Here is a 17,390-nt window from a genome sequence, read left to right as displayed (position 1 = left end):
CTCCATCCTAGCTTTGAACAGTGATTTTCAGAACTCAGGCTCCTAAATAGCTAGGATTACAGGTACATTCTTTTTTACCTTGCTGTCCCTAGACTTGTAGTTCCTTCTGGAAATCTCTCCTGATCTTCCATAGCTACCTGAGTTCATAGTTTATATACAGCTCCTTAGGGAGGCCTTCTACTTCTCTTTGATTAAATCAATCCCACTCCCGGCTGCCACAATCACTTTTTACCTCCCACAGATTTAAACTTTTGTATTCATTTTGTATTCATTTGCTCCCCTCTCACTTACATGTAAAATTTATTTTTTGCAGTCTTAAATCCTAAACTCTCAATGCTTGGATTATAGTAGTCGATCCATGCAAGTTTGTTGAATGAAGAAAAATTACTCAACCTCAACGTTCATCAATACATGGACTATGGTAAATGTAACAGGCTATCTCACAGCAATAAACAGGAATTTAAAAAGCTAAAAACTAAGGTTTGAGAGGCTGGGGAAGGAGAGGGCAGAGCGAGGGGGCGTGGCCCGGGAGGGGCTGAGCCCGGGCGGCGCGAGGGGGCGTGGCCCGGGAGGGGCTGCGACCAGGCAGCGCGAGGGGGCGTGGCCCGGGAGGGGCTGCGACCAGGCAGCGCGAGGGGGCGTGGCCCGGGAGGGGCGGCGACCTGGCAGCGTGAGGGGGCGTGGCCCGGGAGAAGCTGCGACCTGGCAGCGCGAGGGGGCGTGGCCCGAGGGGCTGCGACGGGGCGAGGGGGGGGCAGCACGACGGGGCGTGGTAGTGGGCGTGGCCTCCCTTCCGGAACCTAGAGACGGCTTCCGGCCGCGGCGGACACTTCCTGCGGAGGGACCGTCCCGTGGCACCTGGCGGGGTTGAGGAGGACACGCAGGCCCGGGAGCGACGACGATGGACGACCACAGTCTGGAAGAGTTCCGTCGGCGCTGGCAGGAGGAGCTGGCGCAGGCGCAGGCGCTGAGGAGGCGGCGGCGGCCCGAAGCTGCTGAGCGGCGTCCGCGGCGGCCTGAGGTGGACCCCGGGCGCGGCGAGCAGGCCTCAGGGTATCTGGCCCTGGCCCAGGGTCTCCTGGAGGGCGCAGGGCGGCCCCCGGCGACGAGAATCAGCCGGGGGGACAGGCAGGACGCGGCCAGCCGTTCCCGCTCCCCTCCGGTTCGCGAAGCCCCGGCGGGCGGGGAGCAGCTGGTGGACCAGCTCATCCGGGACCTGGTGAGTGGCCGCCGCCGCCTGCTGAGGCCTGGCCCTCTCCCCCCATCCTCCCCTCCGCCTTTGGGGCGAACCCGCCCATGAGTGGGAAAGTTAACTTTCTCTGTGGGTTGTGTGTGTGTGCGCGCGCGTGCGCGCACGCACGTGTGAATACCCCTGGAAGCAGTTTCTCAACCTGAGGTTCTTTGACACCTCCCCCCTCCCAGGTTTAGCCAAGTCTGCGCGCATTTTGGGGGTGTTGCGACGCAGGCTTGTGAGTAACCAGGCATTCAGTGAGTAGAGGGATGTTCGCGAAGATTCTCCAGTGCCGCACAGGACAGACCGTCAATAAGGAGATGGAGAAATCCTGCTCCAGACAAAAATGGACTTCGGAAAGGACGCCCCAGGAAACGAAGAGGAAAGAATTAAATTTCACTTTTCTGTGTAGATTTGTTTGTGTTTAATTTTCCTAACTCTGTATGTGTTAAAAAAATTAAAATAGGGGAAAAAAAAGAGGAGGAAGAATCCGTTGGGTAACGATCCTTATGATAGAGGCTTTCATCTTTTGGGGCTTGGATGGAAGCTGGAGGCCCTGTCCCCAAATTGGGGGAGTTAATATCACCTTATTCCCATCCATGGCTCCCAGATAAAGAATTGGGACATGACAGTAGGCTTTCATGATTTTGCATAAGCGCAAAGAAAATGTCCAGAATAAATCTTTGAGAGAAAGTTAGAGAAATTTGTCTCAGGGAATAATGGCTAATTGTATGCAATTTGTAGGGTTTGGGATTTGTTTATTTATGCATACCAGTTGTGTGGCTTGAACTCAGGGCCTGGGTACTGTCCTGAGCCTCTTTGTGCTCAAGAATAGCACTCTACCACTTGAGCCACAGTGCCACATCCAGCTTTTTTGAGTAGTTTACTGGCGATAAAAGTCTTGCAGGGACTTTTCTGCTCTGGCTGGCTTTGACACTCCATCCTCAGAGCTCAGCCTCCTGAGTAGCTAGGATTACAGGCATGAGCCACAGGTGCCTGGCTATTTTATTTTTTATGTGGTACTGGGATTTGAACTCAGGACCACACACTTTCTGGGCTGTATGCTGGCCCTCTACCATTTGAGTCATAACCCTCCAGCTTCTCTTTAAATGTGTGTGTGTGCATGTGTGCAGTGCATGTGAGTGCCCACCCACCAGTATTGGGGCCTGAATGCAGAGCACTGTCCATTAATTTTTTTCATTCAAGGCTGACACTCCACCACAGGAGCCATAGCTTCACATCTGGATTTTTTTTTTTTTTTTTGAGGTTAGAGATGAGTCTCAGAGACTTAGCATGGAATCACTGTTCTTAGATCTCAGCTTCCTGACTAGCAAGTATTACAGACATGAGTACCACCACCCAGCTTCCAACCTGGCATTTTGCTGGTTATTCTGGAGATAGAGATTTGGGGATTTTTCTTCTGAGCTGGCTTTGAACTATGATCCTCCAGATCTCAGCTTCTGAGTAGTTAGTATTACTGAAGTTGAATCATAGGTGGCCAGCCTAAACCAACTTTCTGAGTTTCTGGCCTTGTATTGTGACTTGATTCTAGTTTAACAATCCAGTGAGTTAGGTTTTATTAGCTCCTTACAAAGAAGATATTTTCTGTGATTTGCTCAGGAATACCCTGATGAGGGGATTAGAATTCTTTTTTTTTCTTTTTAGTAGTACTGGGGTTTGAATTCAGGGCTTTTTGCTTGCTAAGCAGGTGTTCTGTTGAACCTTGCTCTGATCATTTTGAGATAGTGTTTTGCTTTTTTTTTTTTTTTCTTTTAGTGCACAGTTGGCATGTAACCTCCTTATTTTATGCTTTCCATTTTAGCTGGTACAACAGGTGTATACCACCATGTCCAGTTGCTTCCTTGAAATGGAGTATGTTGAATTGTTGTTGGTGATGTTGTTGTTCTTAACCAGGACTAAAACTTTCATCTTGATCCCAGCCTCCCAAGTAGCTAGCTAGAAGTACAATCTTCCTGATCTCCATCTCCTGAATAGTTGTAATTACAGTTATGAGCCACCTTGCCTAGGTAGACTCATGTGTTTTGAACTCTTAATTTCACCAGGTGAATCTTGAGTTGGCCTTACTTGAGGTCTTGCTGAAAAATACAGAACTGCTGAGACAGTTGCCAGGGGAGGGGGATTCCAAGCCTGATGAATGACTTAGTCAGGGTAGTCTGAGATAAGTTCTCTATTGTGTACCTTACTCTGGGCCTTAAATCCTGATTTGCAAGGCCCTGAGGGAACATAGTGGAGTAAGTCATATGACCTAAAAAAAAAAAAGAAGGGTCCTGCTTGTGCGAGGAGCTAGGAGTCACAGAATCTGTTTTTATTTGTGGTTAGGGAAAGCCCACCTCCTCTCCTGGGGGTCCTTGAGAGCCACCACATCAGTGATGGCAAGGGTCTACCAGGAGCAGCAACCATCTTCCGGCATCTCCACTTTTAAAAATGTTTATCCTTCATCAGTCATACTGCTGTAAACAAAGCAATAATAATTCACTATTTGCTCACTTGCTGTCGCCTTGGTGCAATCTTAAGGGCTCAGAGGCATTATCTACAGTTTTCCCAGCAACCTTCCCTAGTGGTCATTTTCCACTCCTCTTGATAGCTGAGCATTGGGAAAGTAGTGGTCATTTTCCACTCCTCTTGATAGCTGAGCATTGGGAAAGTAGCTTGGTTTTGAAGGCACTGTTAACAAACCTACCCAGTACCTTTCATCTGAGCAGTGATGGTAATGTTTATTGATAAACATCACAAGGGTCAGACAGGTGACACAAATGAGTGAAGTAGGGTAAGTGTTACATGTCCTTTCTGTCCTAGCTCATCATCTAGTGGTTTGTGGGGCAACTTTTCCAGATTCATCGTGTTTTCTGTTTTGTTTTTAAACTTGTGCTTGAATACGGGCCTCATACTCTTTTTTTTTTTTTTTTTTTTTGGTCATGGGGCTTGAACTCTGGGCCTGAGCGCTGTCCCTCAGCTCTTCAGCTCAAGGTGAGCGCTCTACCACTTGAGCTATAGCACCACTTCCGGTTTTCTGGTGGTTTATTGGAGATAAGAGTCTCACAGTCTTTCCTGCCTGGGCTGGTTTTGAACCATGATCCTCAGATCTCAGCCTCCTAAGTAGCTAGGATTACAGGGGTGAACCACCAGTGCCCGGCCAGGGCTAGAGCCATACTGCTACTTTTTGCTGGTTAATTGGAGATAAGAGTCTCAGATTTGTCTGCTGGCTCAGGCTTGAACATGATCCTGAGATCTTCACCTCCTGAGTAGTTAGGATTACAGGCATGAGCCACCAGTGTCTGTCTGTCTGTGAATTTCTGTGCATAGCATTATGAGATTCATCTCCAGGAAATACATTGCATTGTATTTATTCATACTGCTATTGATGGATGTTACTGATAGCCAGGTTGTAGGTAGACAGTTTGCAGCTACTGGGAGCACTTTTGCTGTGAGAGTTTCTTTTAATTTAATCAAGACTGGGATTCAAACTCTTGATCTGACACTTTTGCTCACTCTACCACTTGAGCCAAGCCTCCAACCCCTGCTGTGAGCATTTCACAGATTTTTTTTTTCTGGTCCTAGGGCTTGAACCCTGGGCCTTGAGCTCCTTTTGCTTAAGCTTAGAGCTCTACCACTTGAGCCACAGCTCTACTTCCAGCTTTATCTGTGATTAATTGGAGATAAGAGTCTGACAGACTTTCCTTCCTGCTTAGGCTGGTTTTGAACTTCAATCCTCTTATCTCAGCTTCCTGTGTAGCTAGGATTATGGACACATTATGCACCTGGCTATTTCACACATCTTTTGAGCCGTATGCATATTTTTTTTCCCTGGGGCATTCACCCAGAAGTAGAGTTGCTGTGTCAAAGATGATACAGATGGCAGGCTTGGTCGACTGTTTTCCAAGGTGCTTGTTGTACTGGCCTCTCACTTTTGATGGTAATTTGAGAATGTGGAGTGTAGCATTTCACTTTCTTTACCATAAATAAAATGATACCCCGCTGAGATGATGTAAGACATGTGAATTGGCAGGAACTGGGTAAGAGGCTAGTGACAAGCTGGGAAGTACATGTGTGGTTGGGCTGTCCACAGCTGCTGCTGGTTGCCATGTAGTAGTGTGGTCATCCTGTTGAAAGTTCCTTAGACTTTTTTTTCTTAGTGGTTTTGTTTGTTGTTTTTTGTTTTGTCTTCATGCTTCAAGCACTACTACTTAGGCCATGACCCTCAATCTTCTTGCTGTAGATATTTTTTAGTTTACTTTTCAGAGTTGAGTTGCCTTTTGGTGGGCAGCTGAACAACATGCCCAACTGGCAGCTGGTGGGGTAAGGCCAGAGCTTTGGTCAGGAAGCACAGCTGACAATGCAGACCTACAGCTGCCTCTTCCTGGGCTTGGTCTGAAGAGGCTTTTAATGGCAGCACTAGAAGCTCCTTGCTCACATGGGAGAGGCGAGTACCTAAACTGGCACTTTCTATCTCCTCTTTTATCACCCTCTCCCTAAACCCAGGCTCCTTGGAGATGGTAGAGCCCCTGAATTTTTTTAATACGATACTTGTTCCTGTTTTTATTGTTTTGGTGAATTGAATCTAAGCAGCAAAGCAGCTAGTGCCCAATTTAAAGTGGCCTAAAAAAGGTCAAGCCAGATGTGTCGCACTATGTAACTGAGCATTCTGGGGGCTGCTGCTTGTTCTGGGCACCTCCTCTGAGCCCTACTTCACTTAATTGACTGTGGTCACTGCAGTCAGTCCCCTCATGGGAATAACATGGCTACTGTCAATTGTAGCCTTTCTGTCACGTTAGCAGCACCAGGGAAAAGAGCACAGCCTCTGTACTCTGTTCTGTGCAGCTCAAGTCCTGAGCCTGAGAACTTCCAGGTCTAGACTGGGTCCTCTGGCCAGTTTTAAACCTAATACTGATTGAGACTCTCCAGATTTGTATCCAGCCCACGCCTGTTCATCAGTTTATGGAGCTGGGGAATCATCAGAAAATTGGATGGACAGTCTGTCTTGAGACAGCCTCTTAAAAAAAGAAACTAACAACAACAACCAAAACAAAACTAAAACTAAAAGAATGACATGAAGGCAGGATAGCCCCGCTTATGAGTCTGAACTATGGAGTTAGCAGAGCCTAGTTCAGGCTCGGGTATGTGGCTGACTAGTTCACTCCTGGTGATGTGAGCTCATGCAGTGGCTTAGCTGAATGACTTTGCTTCCTCCCAGCTCTCCTTTGTTTATGTTAACCTCCCCCATTCCTCCAGTGTACATTTCTCTCCTACATTAGACAGTTCTTATTGCCAGGGCTACTCACTTTTCATGTTGCTGCTGCCTGAGTGCACCTGGAGGTGATCTGTGGATATATACTAGGAAGCTCATCATGCAGTTTATTTAGTCTTTGCTGCATGTTCTGCTGCTTGAAGCATGCATGCATTTCGTGGTGCTCCTAAGTGCCAGACACTGTCCTAGGCTTTAAGGGTACGACAGTGAACAAGACAGAACAAAGCATGTTCCTTTGTCATGGGAAAGAGGGAGCCAGTGGGAAGACAAACAATTGCCAGACAGGCAGTGCTCTGGAAGAAAGAGCAAATGGAGGGCATCATGGAGGGAGGGCAGCGGTATTAAGCAATGCTCTCCTACAAGGCCTTTCTGGGAAGGTCCCATTTCATGGAAGACCTAGGGGAAGGGAGGGAGCAAGCTTGCAAATGGGGAAGGATGGAGGGGAGGAAAAGGTATGTGGCCAGGCCTAGTGGCCTGTAGTAACACTTTTGCAAGATCACACAGTCCTTGCACTTGCTTTAATGCTAGTGTTGTCTTAAAATTCTTGATTATTTCCAACCAAGAGAGCCCACATTTTTGTTTCACACTATGCCCCTTAAATTAAGTAGCCAATGCTCATGTGGGATTACTTGGAGGAATATTTTTGTTTGTTTGTTTGAACTAGGATGTTGCTGTATAGCTCAAGCTAGCCTTGGATCCACTATGTATCTCAGGCTGGCCTTGAACACTGAACTGTTAATCCTCTAATCTCAGCCTCCCAAAGACTGGGATTATAGGTGCTGCTGTTTTGTACTGCTTGTTTTATTTTTTAGAGGGCTGTTCTGGGATTAAATGCAGGGCTTCACACTTAACTAGGCTGGTACTCTACTACTTGAGCCACATCTTCAGCTTTACGTTTTGCTGGTTATTCTATAGATTTTTCAGGGGCTTTTCTGCCTGGGCTGACTTCAGACTGTGACCCTTCAGAATCCAGATCCCTGAGTAGCTAGGATTGCATGCAGGAGACACTAATACTAGGCTTGTTTGGATTTTTTTTTTTTTTTTGTGGGGATGGGTTCTGGTCCTGAACACAAGGCCTGGGCACTATTTCTAAGCTTCTTTTGCTCAAGGGTAGAGTGCTACCACCTGAGCCACAGCATTATCCATCGATCTCAGCCTCCTGATTAGGTAGGATTTACAAGCGTGAGCCACTGGTACCTGGCTTTGGATTTTTGACCAAACAAATCTATACCTATGTGTACTACTGCTCTGTGACACGAAGCTTCTGATGGGGACCTGCTCTTCCTCTTCCCTTCTGACTTTGGTGTGTCCTACAGCTGTGATCTCAGTCTAGACGAAAAAGAGTCTGGAAAGCTTTACAAGGCCTTTCTTGACTGCCACATGCAGCCTCTTGGGATTCCCACAGCCTGCCTCACTTGTTTTTTTTTGTGGGCATTTTCTTTACTCTATGCCAGAGTTTCCAAGGTAATAAGGCTAGTTGGTAATGAATGAGAATGAATCTCAAGGTTTGAAGCCTCTACTTGTATTTATTTTTTATTTTTAAGAAGGATTCGTCCAGGTGCTGGTAGATCACGTTCCTATAATCCTAGCTACTGGGGAGGCTGAGATATGAGGATCATGGTTCAAAGCCAGCCCAGGTAGGAATATCTGTGAGATTCTTAGCTCTAATTAAGCATCAAAAAAGCTGAAAGTGGGAACTGTAGTTTAAGTGGTAGAGGGCTAGCCTTGAGCACAAAAGCTGCGAGTTCGAGCCCCAGGACCAGCACAAAAACAAAAAGCAAAAAAAGATCATTCAAATTGTGTAGGACACTGGGCTAGTGCAGTCATGTCACAGGTGTCTGAAGTTAAGGAATAATTATTGAATACCTTTGTTCTTCCTCATAGCCAGGCATGGGGATTAGGTTCAACGTTAAGAGATAAATGGGCTTTTTGTGGACTGCTCCAGAGCTTAACCTCTCTTCATAGCATTGTTTCTTTGGAGACATGATTTCCAAGTTCTAAATAGCTGCCTTCCTAATGAACTGTGGAATGCCTTAGGGGACTATCTATACTGCCTCTTGTAGTCTCCGGTATTTATTCTGTTTTATACAGGATGACTTATCTCTGCAAAAGATTTAGCTCCTTAAATGTAGAGGCTATTTCTTATACATTTGCTGACAGCATTTCCCCTCCCCCAGCACTGGGAATGGCCTGACTTCAGATAGTGTTTTGAACCTGTTATCTTATTTTAAAAATGAATGGCATGCTTACTGTAGAAATAGGAGACTGAGAAGCCTGGAGAGGATAGAAGCACCCCCACCCTCCCAGCCTCAGCTCAGGTCCCCCGGGTTTACATGTGGTATACTTGCAACCTTCCTCTTGTCCTTGTGTGTGTAGGATACTCGTTTTCAGAAAAACTGGGAGCTTATTTTGAGAGTATTGCGCTCCTTGTCTCCCCAGCCAGTTCATTGTCTTCTTGAAGACACAGGTGAAAGCAGAGCCCATCGATGGTTCTGATGGAGATAGTGTGCTGCTCTGCTCGGCTTTTGTGCTTGGTCAGCTGAGATAACTAGGGCCTGGAGAAGCACTGTCTTCTTCATCTCAAGAAGGAGGAGAAATCTTGCTGCAGATTCTCTTACCTGACTCGTCTGGTTTCTCAGAGCACCACTGAGAGCCTTTAGCCTTGCTGGGCCTGGAGATAGACGTAGGGAACAAAACCCTTAAGTCAGTTTCTTCACTTTGTACTGATTTGGCTCGGAGTAATTATCCCTTCTTCTGTTAAACAAAGAAGACAGATTAAATTTCTAACAGTGAGGCACAAGCCCAATCCATTTACAGAATTAGGCTTACATTAGCACATAGGAGTGCAAATCTGCCTCCCTGGGGACAGATCTCTTTGCAATTTCACTCAGCATTCTTGGAGTAAGTCCAGTGGACTTTGGGAAAATTTAGTATTCGCTGACCTTAAATTAACAAAGTAACATGACCCCTTTGTGTGTTTTCTATCTGCCCACAGTTTAGGGTTGTGGTTCTCAATTTTAATGTGGATTTTAATGTGTGAGAGGAGCCCTTGAGGCAGAGATGCTAAAGACCTGCCTTGGGGGTGGACATTTAAGAAGTCCAAGGACTTGGGTCACCAAGAAAGGGTAGAGAACTAGACTTTGAGCTAGTGTCAAAGCATTTATCTCAGTGATATATCCTTTTCTTAGGGTGGTTACACAGTATCTGCTGACAGATAAAGAAGGTCAGATGTGTTTGGCTTAGTGGCTGAGATGGTGAGGTGCCAGGCCTGGGTTTTGGCCTGTGCTGCACCCTAGGGATGGATAATAGAAGTCAGGCAGGCAGGCAGAGAGGTAGGCAGGTACACGTGCAGGTAGGCAGGTAGGTACACATGGGTGTGCACACACAGGCACAGAGTTGAGCTGAGCTGGAGGCACTGGCCACCTCAAGGAGGATGGGGAATAGCCTGTTACCAGAAGGGTGACTTTTCTTCCTCAGAGTAAACCAGAGATGATGTCTTGTGGATTGCAAGTCATATCAAGTCTAGAACACAGTTCAGTGCATCCTAGGAGGGACCTTCTGTGTTTTGTTTTGCTTCTGTTTTTGTTTTTGCCAGTCCTGGGCTTGAACTCAGGGCCTGGACACTGTCCTTGAGCTTCTTTTGCCTAAGGGTAGCACTCGACCACTCGAGCCACATCACCACTTTGGGCTTTTTCTGTGTATGTGGTGCTGAGGAATCAAACCTAGGGCTTCATGCATGCTAGGTGAGCACTCTACCACTGAGCTACCTTCCCAGCCTGCGAGGGACCTTATGAAGAAAGTTGATCCTAGCCGGGCGCTGGTGGCTCACGCCTGTAATCCTAGCTACTCAGGAGGCTGAGATCTGAGGATCGCGGTTCAAAGCCAGCCCGGGCAGGAGAGACCGTGAGACTCCTATCTCCAATAAACCACCAGAAAACCGGAAGTGGCGCTGTAGCTCAAGTGGTAGAGCGCTCGCCTTGAGCTGAAGAGCTGAGGGACAGTGCCCAGGCCCAGAGTTCAAGTCCCACTACCGACAAAAAAAAAAAAAAAAAAAAAAAAAGAAAGTTGATCCTGGTGAGTGCCTAAAGGAGGCTGCAGTATGAGTGTGGACCCTCCCTGCTTTGGTCATATGAGGAGAATAACATTTATCTAGTTCCTTTACCAAGTGGGGGAAGTCGGCCTTTCTACTTTACCTTGGTGACAGTCATCCAAAAGAGCAGGTAGGACAGTGTCCAGGGCACCATTGGTAGTCTCTCCCTCCTGTGTGTGCTGTCCCTAGTCTGCAAGGCATCCTCCAGTGTGCCTGTGCTGGCTGCAGGAAGCCAGCCTGTTGTGGGAGGAGACCAGGCCTGACATCAGATCAGTTGCTTCCCTTTGTTTTTCTAGTGCCTTCCAGTTACCCTTGCAGATCTTTTCCTGTTTTGTTTATTTTTGGTTTTTTTTTCTGTATGGCTAACATCACTGTCCTGATGTAACATTTTGTTCCTTCTGTGACTACAGAGCCCTGTCTCAGTTTTTTCCCCTAGAGAGCCTTTTTGACCCTCATGCCTCACCTTACTGTTTTTGCAGTTGAACACTGTATTTTCTTCAGATTCTCTGTTAGCCCTGAGACTCCTAAATGAGCAGAAACCCAATTCCAAAACAGTCCTTCCCCTGAGTCTTGCTTGGAAGAGCCCAAGTCAGTGCTCACACTCTTCACAATGCTGAGACTCTTCTGACTGAGACTGTAGCCTCAAAATGCATACAGCTCTTATAAACTATTATTTGAGTAGTGAATTAACAATTTGCTGCAACAACAAGTCTCTGATGTCAGCCAGAGCTTATTAAAAGTGAATTTTATTCAGCTAGTTCTATCGGGAAAAAGAGCAAGCTTTCTCTCACTTGGCAGAAGTGTAACCACTGACCTTGGGCGGGCGGGCCAGGGAGCAGGCAGAGGGGCACACGTTCACAGTTGGCCATTTGCTGTGCACACTTGTGTTCCTTTGTGCTACTGGATTGGCATGGCAGCTTTCTCTGTCCACTGAAGCCTGTTACCTCATCTCTGATTGCTTCCCAGAGGTGAGGGAGCGCAAGTTCTGTTTCTGTGCACTGATGAATGTCACTGGAGAAGAATGGCTTTGTTTTTGTTTTTGTTTGTTTTTTTGCCAGTCCTGGGGCTTGAACTCAGGGTTTGGGCACTGTCCCTGAGCTTTGTTTGCTCAAGGCTAGTACTCTTAACACTTGAGCCACAGCGCCACGTCCGGCTTTTTCTGTGTATGTGGTACTGAGGAATCGAACCTAGGGCTTTGTGCATGCTAGGCAAACACTCATCACTAAGCCACCTTCCAAGCCCAAGAATGGCTTTGTTTTGAACTGCCTCATGCAGCCCCTAGAGCATCTGAAAAGAAAGCACAGGGAAAGGAGAGTGGCATTCACCCTCCAGATCAGTGGCTACCTATTTACTTCGTGGCACATCACTGCCCTCTTCTTTCCCCATGAAAACAAACAAACCCTTTAGTGACACAGGCCAACATCTCTCCAGCCCTGGAGTGGAGGCCCACCCCTGAGGGGTGGCCCCCAGGTCTCCAGGCTCACTTTCCTGGTTACCTGTGAAAGGAGAGGCTTTTCACAGACCTCTGCCCCAGGAAGTACCCTGGGGTGTTTGTTACTCCTTCACTGTGTGGGAAATGGTCTGGTGGAGCTCACAGGTGAATAAAAGGAGAGTGAGTCAGAGAATTGAGAGAGGCTGGCAAGTTCACCAAGTAGAGAATGCTCCCTCCTAGGGGTCAGCCCTTTCTTGTCACCACCGGAGAGTAGCACTTGTGATTTAAAGGACCTGAAAGGAGTTGTTTTCATATCTAGGAATTGTCAGCTGATTACTCTTTTTTTTTTCTCCTCAGAATGAAATGGATGATGTGCCCTTCTTTGATATCCAACTGCCTTATGAATTGGCAATCAATATATTTCAGTATCTGGACAGGAAAGAGCTGGGAAGGTGTGCACAGGTAAGCTGTTATTACAGATTTTCCTAAGTGTGACTAAAGCATAGGAAGCTCCCAGGTAACATTCATTGTATAGAATTAGACTTTGCATAACAACTTCACAGAAAGAAAGAGGGAGGAAGCAGGAAGGGAGGGAAGGAGGACAGAAGGGAAGAAGGAAGGAAAGGAAGGAAGGTAGGGAGAAAAGGGAAGGAAGGTGGGTGGGTGGGCTGACCTTAAAGATTCTGCTCTACATCACCTCTTAGTCTTTGTCTGACTCAAGAGCTCACTCAGCTGGCCACCGGTGGCTCACACCTGTAATCCTAGCTACTCAGGAGACTGTGATCTGATGATCATGGTTCAAAGCCAGCCCAGGCAGGAAAGTTCATGAGACTCTTTATCTCCAGATAACCACCAGAAAACCAGAAGTGGTGCTGTGGCTCAAGTGGTAGAGTGCTCGCCTTGAGCTGAAGAGCTGAGGGACAGTGCCCAGGCCCAGAAAGAGTTCAAGCCCCATGACCGATTAAAAAAAAAACAAAAAACAAAAACGCTCTCTCCTCCTTGCAGCCTAAGTGATGGCTGACGGTCCTGGGCAGACAACATGCTCACAGTCCTCAGTGCAAACATGTTAAGGTGGCAGCTGAGGCTCAGCCCAAGGGCAGCATGGCGAAGTCATGTTTTAGGTAGGTAGTTCAGAATATCCCTTTAACACCAGCATTGCACACACTGAGGTGTGTGAGAACTGAGATCCACCAAGGGACTTGCAGAGCAGTGTCATGAGTCTCGTGTCACTGTCTCATATCACCATGTCATGCTGGCTCTGGGGTGGGTGCCCATGGCTTGAGAGCTGGGAGAATGCATCTGGGCTCTACTTTTGTGTGCAGGCCTGGGGTTCCTGAGCCACATATGGAAGTCCAGGAGGGCTGCACAGGGCCGCTAATCTCATTTCTGACTCTAGTGGCTTTGGCCACAATTAGGGAAGACAAGGGTCTGTGCCATTTTTAAAAAATTAATTTTACTTTTCCAGTTGACAAAAATTACATCATTTTATTGTGTACAATGTGATGTTTTGAAGTATGTATACATTGTAGACTGACTGTATGTATTATCTCAGATTTTCTTGTGTCAAGAACACTTAAATCTCTTCAAGTATATGGCTCATTATTATTCATCCCAGACACTGTGTTGTATGCTAGATCTCTGCACTTACTCCTCATTGCTGACATTTTGTATTCTTCATTAGTATCTTCCTGACTACCAGCACCGCCCAGCCAACCACCCTTCTCTCTCTGCCTCTGGTAGTTCAGCCTTTTAAGATTCCACACGTAAGTGAGATCATGTGGAAATTGTGTTTTTGTACTTATTTCACAGAATACATTGCCTCCTTGCCTCATTGTCACAAATAGCAGGATTTACTTCTTTATTCAGGCTTAATAGAATTCCATTATGTGCGTATACCAACAATCCAGTCTTCTGCTGGGTTATATAGCAGTCTCTATTTTTCAGTGATAGTTTTATTTTTAATGTTACGTGAACTCTTACAGCTTTCCATAATGACTTCACTAACAGGTATTGCTACCAACAGTGCTTGAGAGTTCCCTTTCTCCACATCCACTCTGTCACTCTCTCCTCTCTGATAGTAGCCATTCTAACAGGTGTGAGGTGGTACCTCATTGTGGTTCAACTTTGCATTTCTCTGATGACTAGTGATGTTGAGTACTTTCTCATGTACCTGTTGCCCAGGTACATGTGGGCCTGGCTTCTTTTGAGATATTAAGTCTACTCAAGTCCTTTGCTCATTTTTTTACTCAGGTTATTCTCTTGCCATTGATTGCTTGTGTATTCTGGATGTTAAACCCTTATCAGATGTTTGGGTTGAAAATATTTTCTCCCATATTATAGGTTGTCTCTTTATTGTCTTGGCTATTTCCTTTGTTGTTTAGAAGTATCCTATTTGCTTGCTTGGGTAGCTCTATTATTTTAGCCCTGCTCTCTCTCTCTCTCTCTCTCTCTCTCTCTCTCTCTCTCTCTCTCTCTCTCTCTCTCTCTCTCTCTCTCTCTCTCTCTCTCTGTGTGTGTGTGTGTGTGTGTGTGTGTGTGTGTGTGTAGCTCAGGGCCTTTGCTCTCAGTCTTCTTGCTCATAGCTGGTGCTCTACTACTTGAGCCAGGCCTCCAGTCTGGCAGTTTTGGTGATTAATTGGAGGTAGACTCTAAGACTGCTTCCATGATGGCTTTAAGCCATGATCATCCTCTGGGTCTCAGCATCCTGAATAGCTAGGATTACAGATGTGAGGCACCAATGCCAGGTTTGTCTGTTTCTGTTGTTGTTGACTTTTGTGGTAACAGCCAAAAAGTCATTGCCTAGACCAGTACCATGGAATTATCTTCTATGTTCCCTTCTAGCAGCTTTACCCTTTTCACATCTCACTTTTAGTACTTCTGTCTAGTTTGAACGGAGACTGTCTTTTCCCCATTGTATGTCCTTGGCCTCTTTGTTGAAAAGCAATTGTCTGTAATTGCATGGGTTTATTTCTGGATTCTATTCAGTTTCATTGGTCTCTCTCTATATATATATTTTATGCCAGCACCATACTGATTTGATTACTGTAGCTTTGTAGTGTATTTTAAAATGAGGAAATATGAGGCTTCCAGTAGATTTTTCCCCCTGAGGCAGGGTGGCTGCTGTGTAGGCAAGACTGGCCTTCAGCTGATGGTCCCCTTGGCTCAGTCTCAGATTCTTATGATTATGAAATTTCAGGTTTGTGCCATTTCACTTGACACTAGAATTGCTTTTATTTTTCAAGATTGCTTCGTCTAATTGTCCAAAAAGAGATGTACTTATTACCTGACTTATGTAATTGTAAGTTCTTTGTACATCACCTTTATAATAATCATACATTTTTAAAAAGATTGCTTTTACCTCGTGTGTGTGTGTGTGTGTGTGTGTGTGTGTGTGTGTGTGTGTGTGTGTGTGTGTGTGTGTGAAGTCTGAGGGAAGCTAGGAGGAGGGCACAGAATCAGAGGGAAATGGGAAAAAATACAACAGAGGGGTCCATCAGCTGCACTGGACATTGATGAGAACAAACTAAGCAACTCAAGGGCAGCGATGGGAGGGAGGGAATGAGAGGTAAAGAGGGAACAGCTAACACTAAGCAAAAGGAAAGAAATGTACATATCATTCAACCTAGAAGAAATAGTTGAATTGTCAAAGCTGATAGAATTCACGAACTTCATAGACCAAGATAATGACAATTTGCTTTGTGAAGGTTAAAATGTGTTTGTGACTTTAACTAAGTATCACTAGCCTACAATACTGTGAAATTTATGTAATGACCTAATCTCAATAAAAATTATATAAAAAAGATTGCGTTGTCTGTTCAGGTCTTTTGTGGTTGAGTACTTCTCCTCCTGTCCCCTTCCTTCCCCTCCCCTCCCCTGCAGTGTTAGATATTGAACCCAGGCCTTTGCACACGCTAGGCAAATGCTGTACACTGAACCATACCTCCAGCCCTTTTTTTTTTCTCTTTCTGTGAAAAAAAAAAAGTCTTGAGAATTTTGGTGAGGATTGTGTGGCATTTGTTGGATGTTTGGGATGGGGACCGTCTCCCAGCACAGCACTCGTTCAGGTCCTGTATATGGATCATCTTCCCATGAATCTATGTCTGCCTCGGTTTTAGTACCAGGGTCTTTGGCAGTTAGCCTGTTGACCTATAACCTCCTTGGTAGAACTGATTCCTATTTTACTTTTTTGTAGCTATCAAGAATGGGAATTTTTCTTTCTTTGGATAGTTCATTGCAAAGTCAGTAGTTTTTGTATGTTGATGTTTTTTGTATCCTCTACCTTTATTGAATTTGTTTATTCTAACAGCTTTTAGAGTCTTCAGGCTTTCCTTTTATGTCATTTGCAGACAGGGACAATATAATGCCTTTTGGTTTGGATATCTTTTTTTTTTTTGGGTCCGGTCATTGGGGCCTGAACTCTGGGCCTGGGCACTGTCCCTCAGCTCTTCAGCTCAAGGCTAGCACTCTACCACTTGAGCCACAGCGCCACTTACGGCTTTTTTCTCATCTGGGGCTGAGGAATCAAACCCAGGGCCTCGAGCATGCAAGGCAAGTGCTCTACCACTGAGCCACCTTCCCAGCCCCTGGATATCTTTACTTTTTTTTTTTTTTTTGGTCGGTCGTGAGGCTTGAACTCTGGGCCTGGGCGTTGTCCCTCAGCTCTTCAGCTCAAGGCGAGCGCTCTACCACTTGAGCTACAGCGCCACTTCCGGTTTTCTGGTGGTTTATTGGAGATAGGAGTCTCACAGTCTCTCCTGCCCGGGCTGGCTTTGAACCGCGATCCTCAGATCTCAGCCTCCTGAGTAGCTAGGATTACAGGCGTGAGCCACCAGCGCCCGGCTTGGATATCTTTACTTTTTGAGACATGATCTCATGTAGACCAGGTTGGCCTTGAACTTGAGATTCTCCTACCTCCTCAACTCGAAGGTATAGAGATTTCAGATGTGTGCCACTATACCACCACCTTCTCCTTCTCCTTCCTCTCCTCTTCTTCCTCTCCTCTTCCTCCCCCTCCTCCCTCTTCCTCTTCCTCTTCCCTTCTTCCTTCCTTCCTTCCTTCCTTCCTTCCTTCCTTCCTTCCTTCCTTCCTTCCTTTCTTTCTTTCTTTCTTTCTTTCTTTCTTTCTTTCTTTCTTTCTTTCTTTCTTTCTTTCTTTCTTTCTTTCTTTCTTTCTTCTTCTTTTGCCAAGTTACTCAACAAGGACTTCCCATATTAGGTTGAATAAATGGTGAGTATGAACATCCTTGTTCCTAATCTTAGAGGAAAAGCCTTCCACTGTTTGCCATTGCCCATGATGTTAATTGTGGGTGTGTCACATAGGACCTTGATTGTCTTGAGGTGCATATTTTTATACCCAATTACGAGTTTTTAT

At 46.0% G+C, this 17,390-nt stretch overlaps 1 protein-coding gene across 4 annotated transcripts in view; it reads left to right on the top strand.

Moving 5' to 3' along the window:
• Positions 1-813: 813 nt before the first annotated feature.
• Positions 814-17,390, top strand: part of LOC138837707 (F-box/WD repeat-containing protein 8-like) — a 92,365-nt gene continuing 75,788 nt past the window's right edge. For all 4 annotated transcript variants that reach the window (XM_070036657.1, XM_070036658.1, XM_070036656.1 and 1 more), the window contains exons 1-2: positions 814-1,219; positions 12,377-12,481. In XM_070036657.1, coding sequence (XP_069892758.1) covers positions 902-1,219; positions 12,377-12,481 — 423 coding nt within the window. In that variant the 5' untranslated portion in view covers positions 814-901. The remainder of the gene's footprint in view (positions 1,220-12,376; positions 12,482-17,390) is intronic.

The sequence above is a fragment of the Dipodomys merriami genome, unplaced genomic scaffold (genome assembly GCF_024711535.1).
Source record: "Dipodomys merriami isolate MVZ:Mamm:240054 unplaced genomic scaffold, mDipMer1.0.p SCAF_274, whole genome shotgun sequence".
Lineage (NCBI taxonomy): Eukaryota > Metazoa > Chordata > Mammalia > Rodentia > Heteromyidae > Dipodomys > Dipodomys merriami.
Note: the sequence above shows the minus strand (reverse complement) of the source record. Positions and strands in the feature narration are given on the sequence as shown.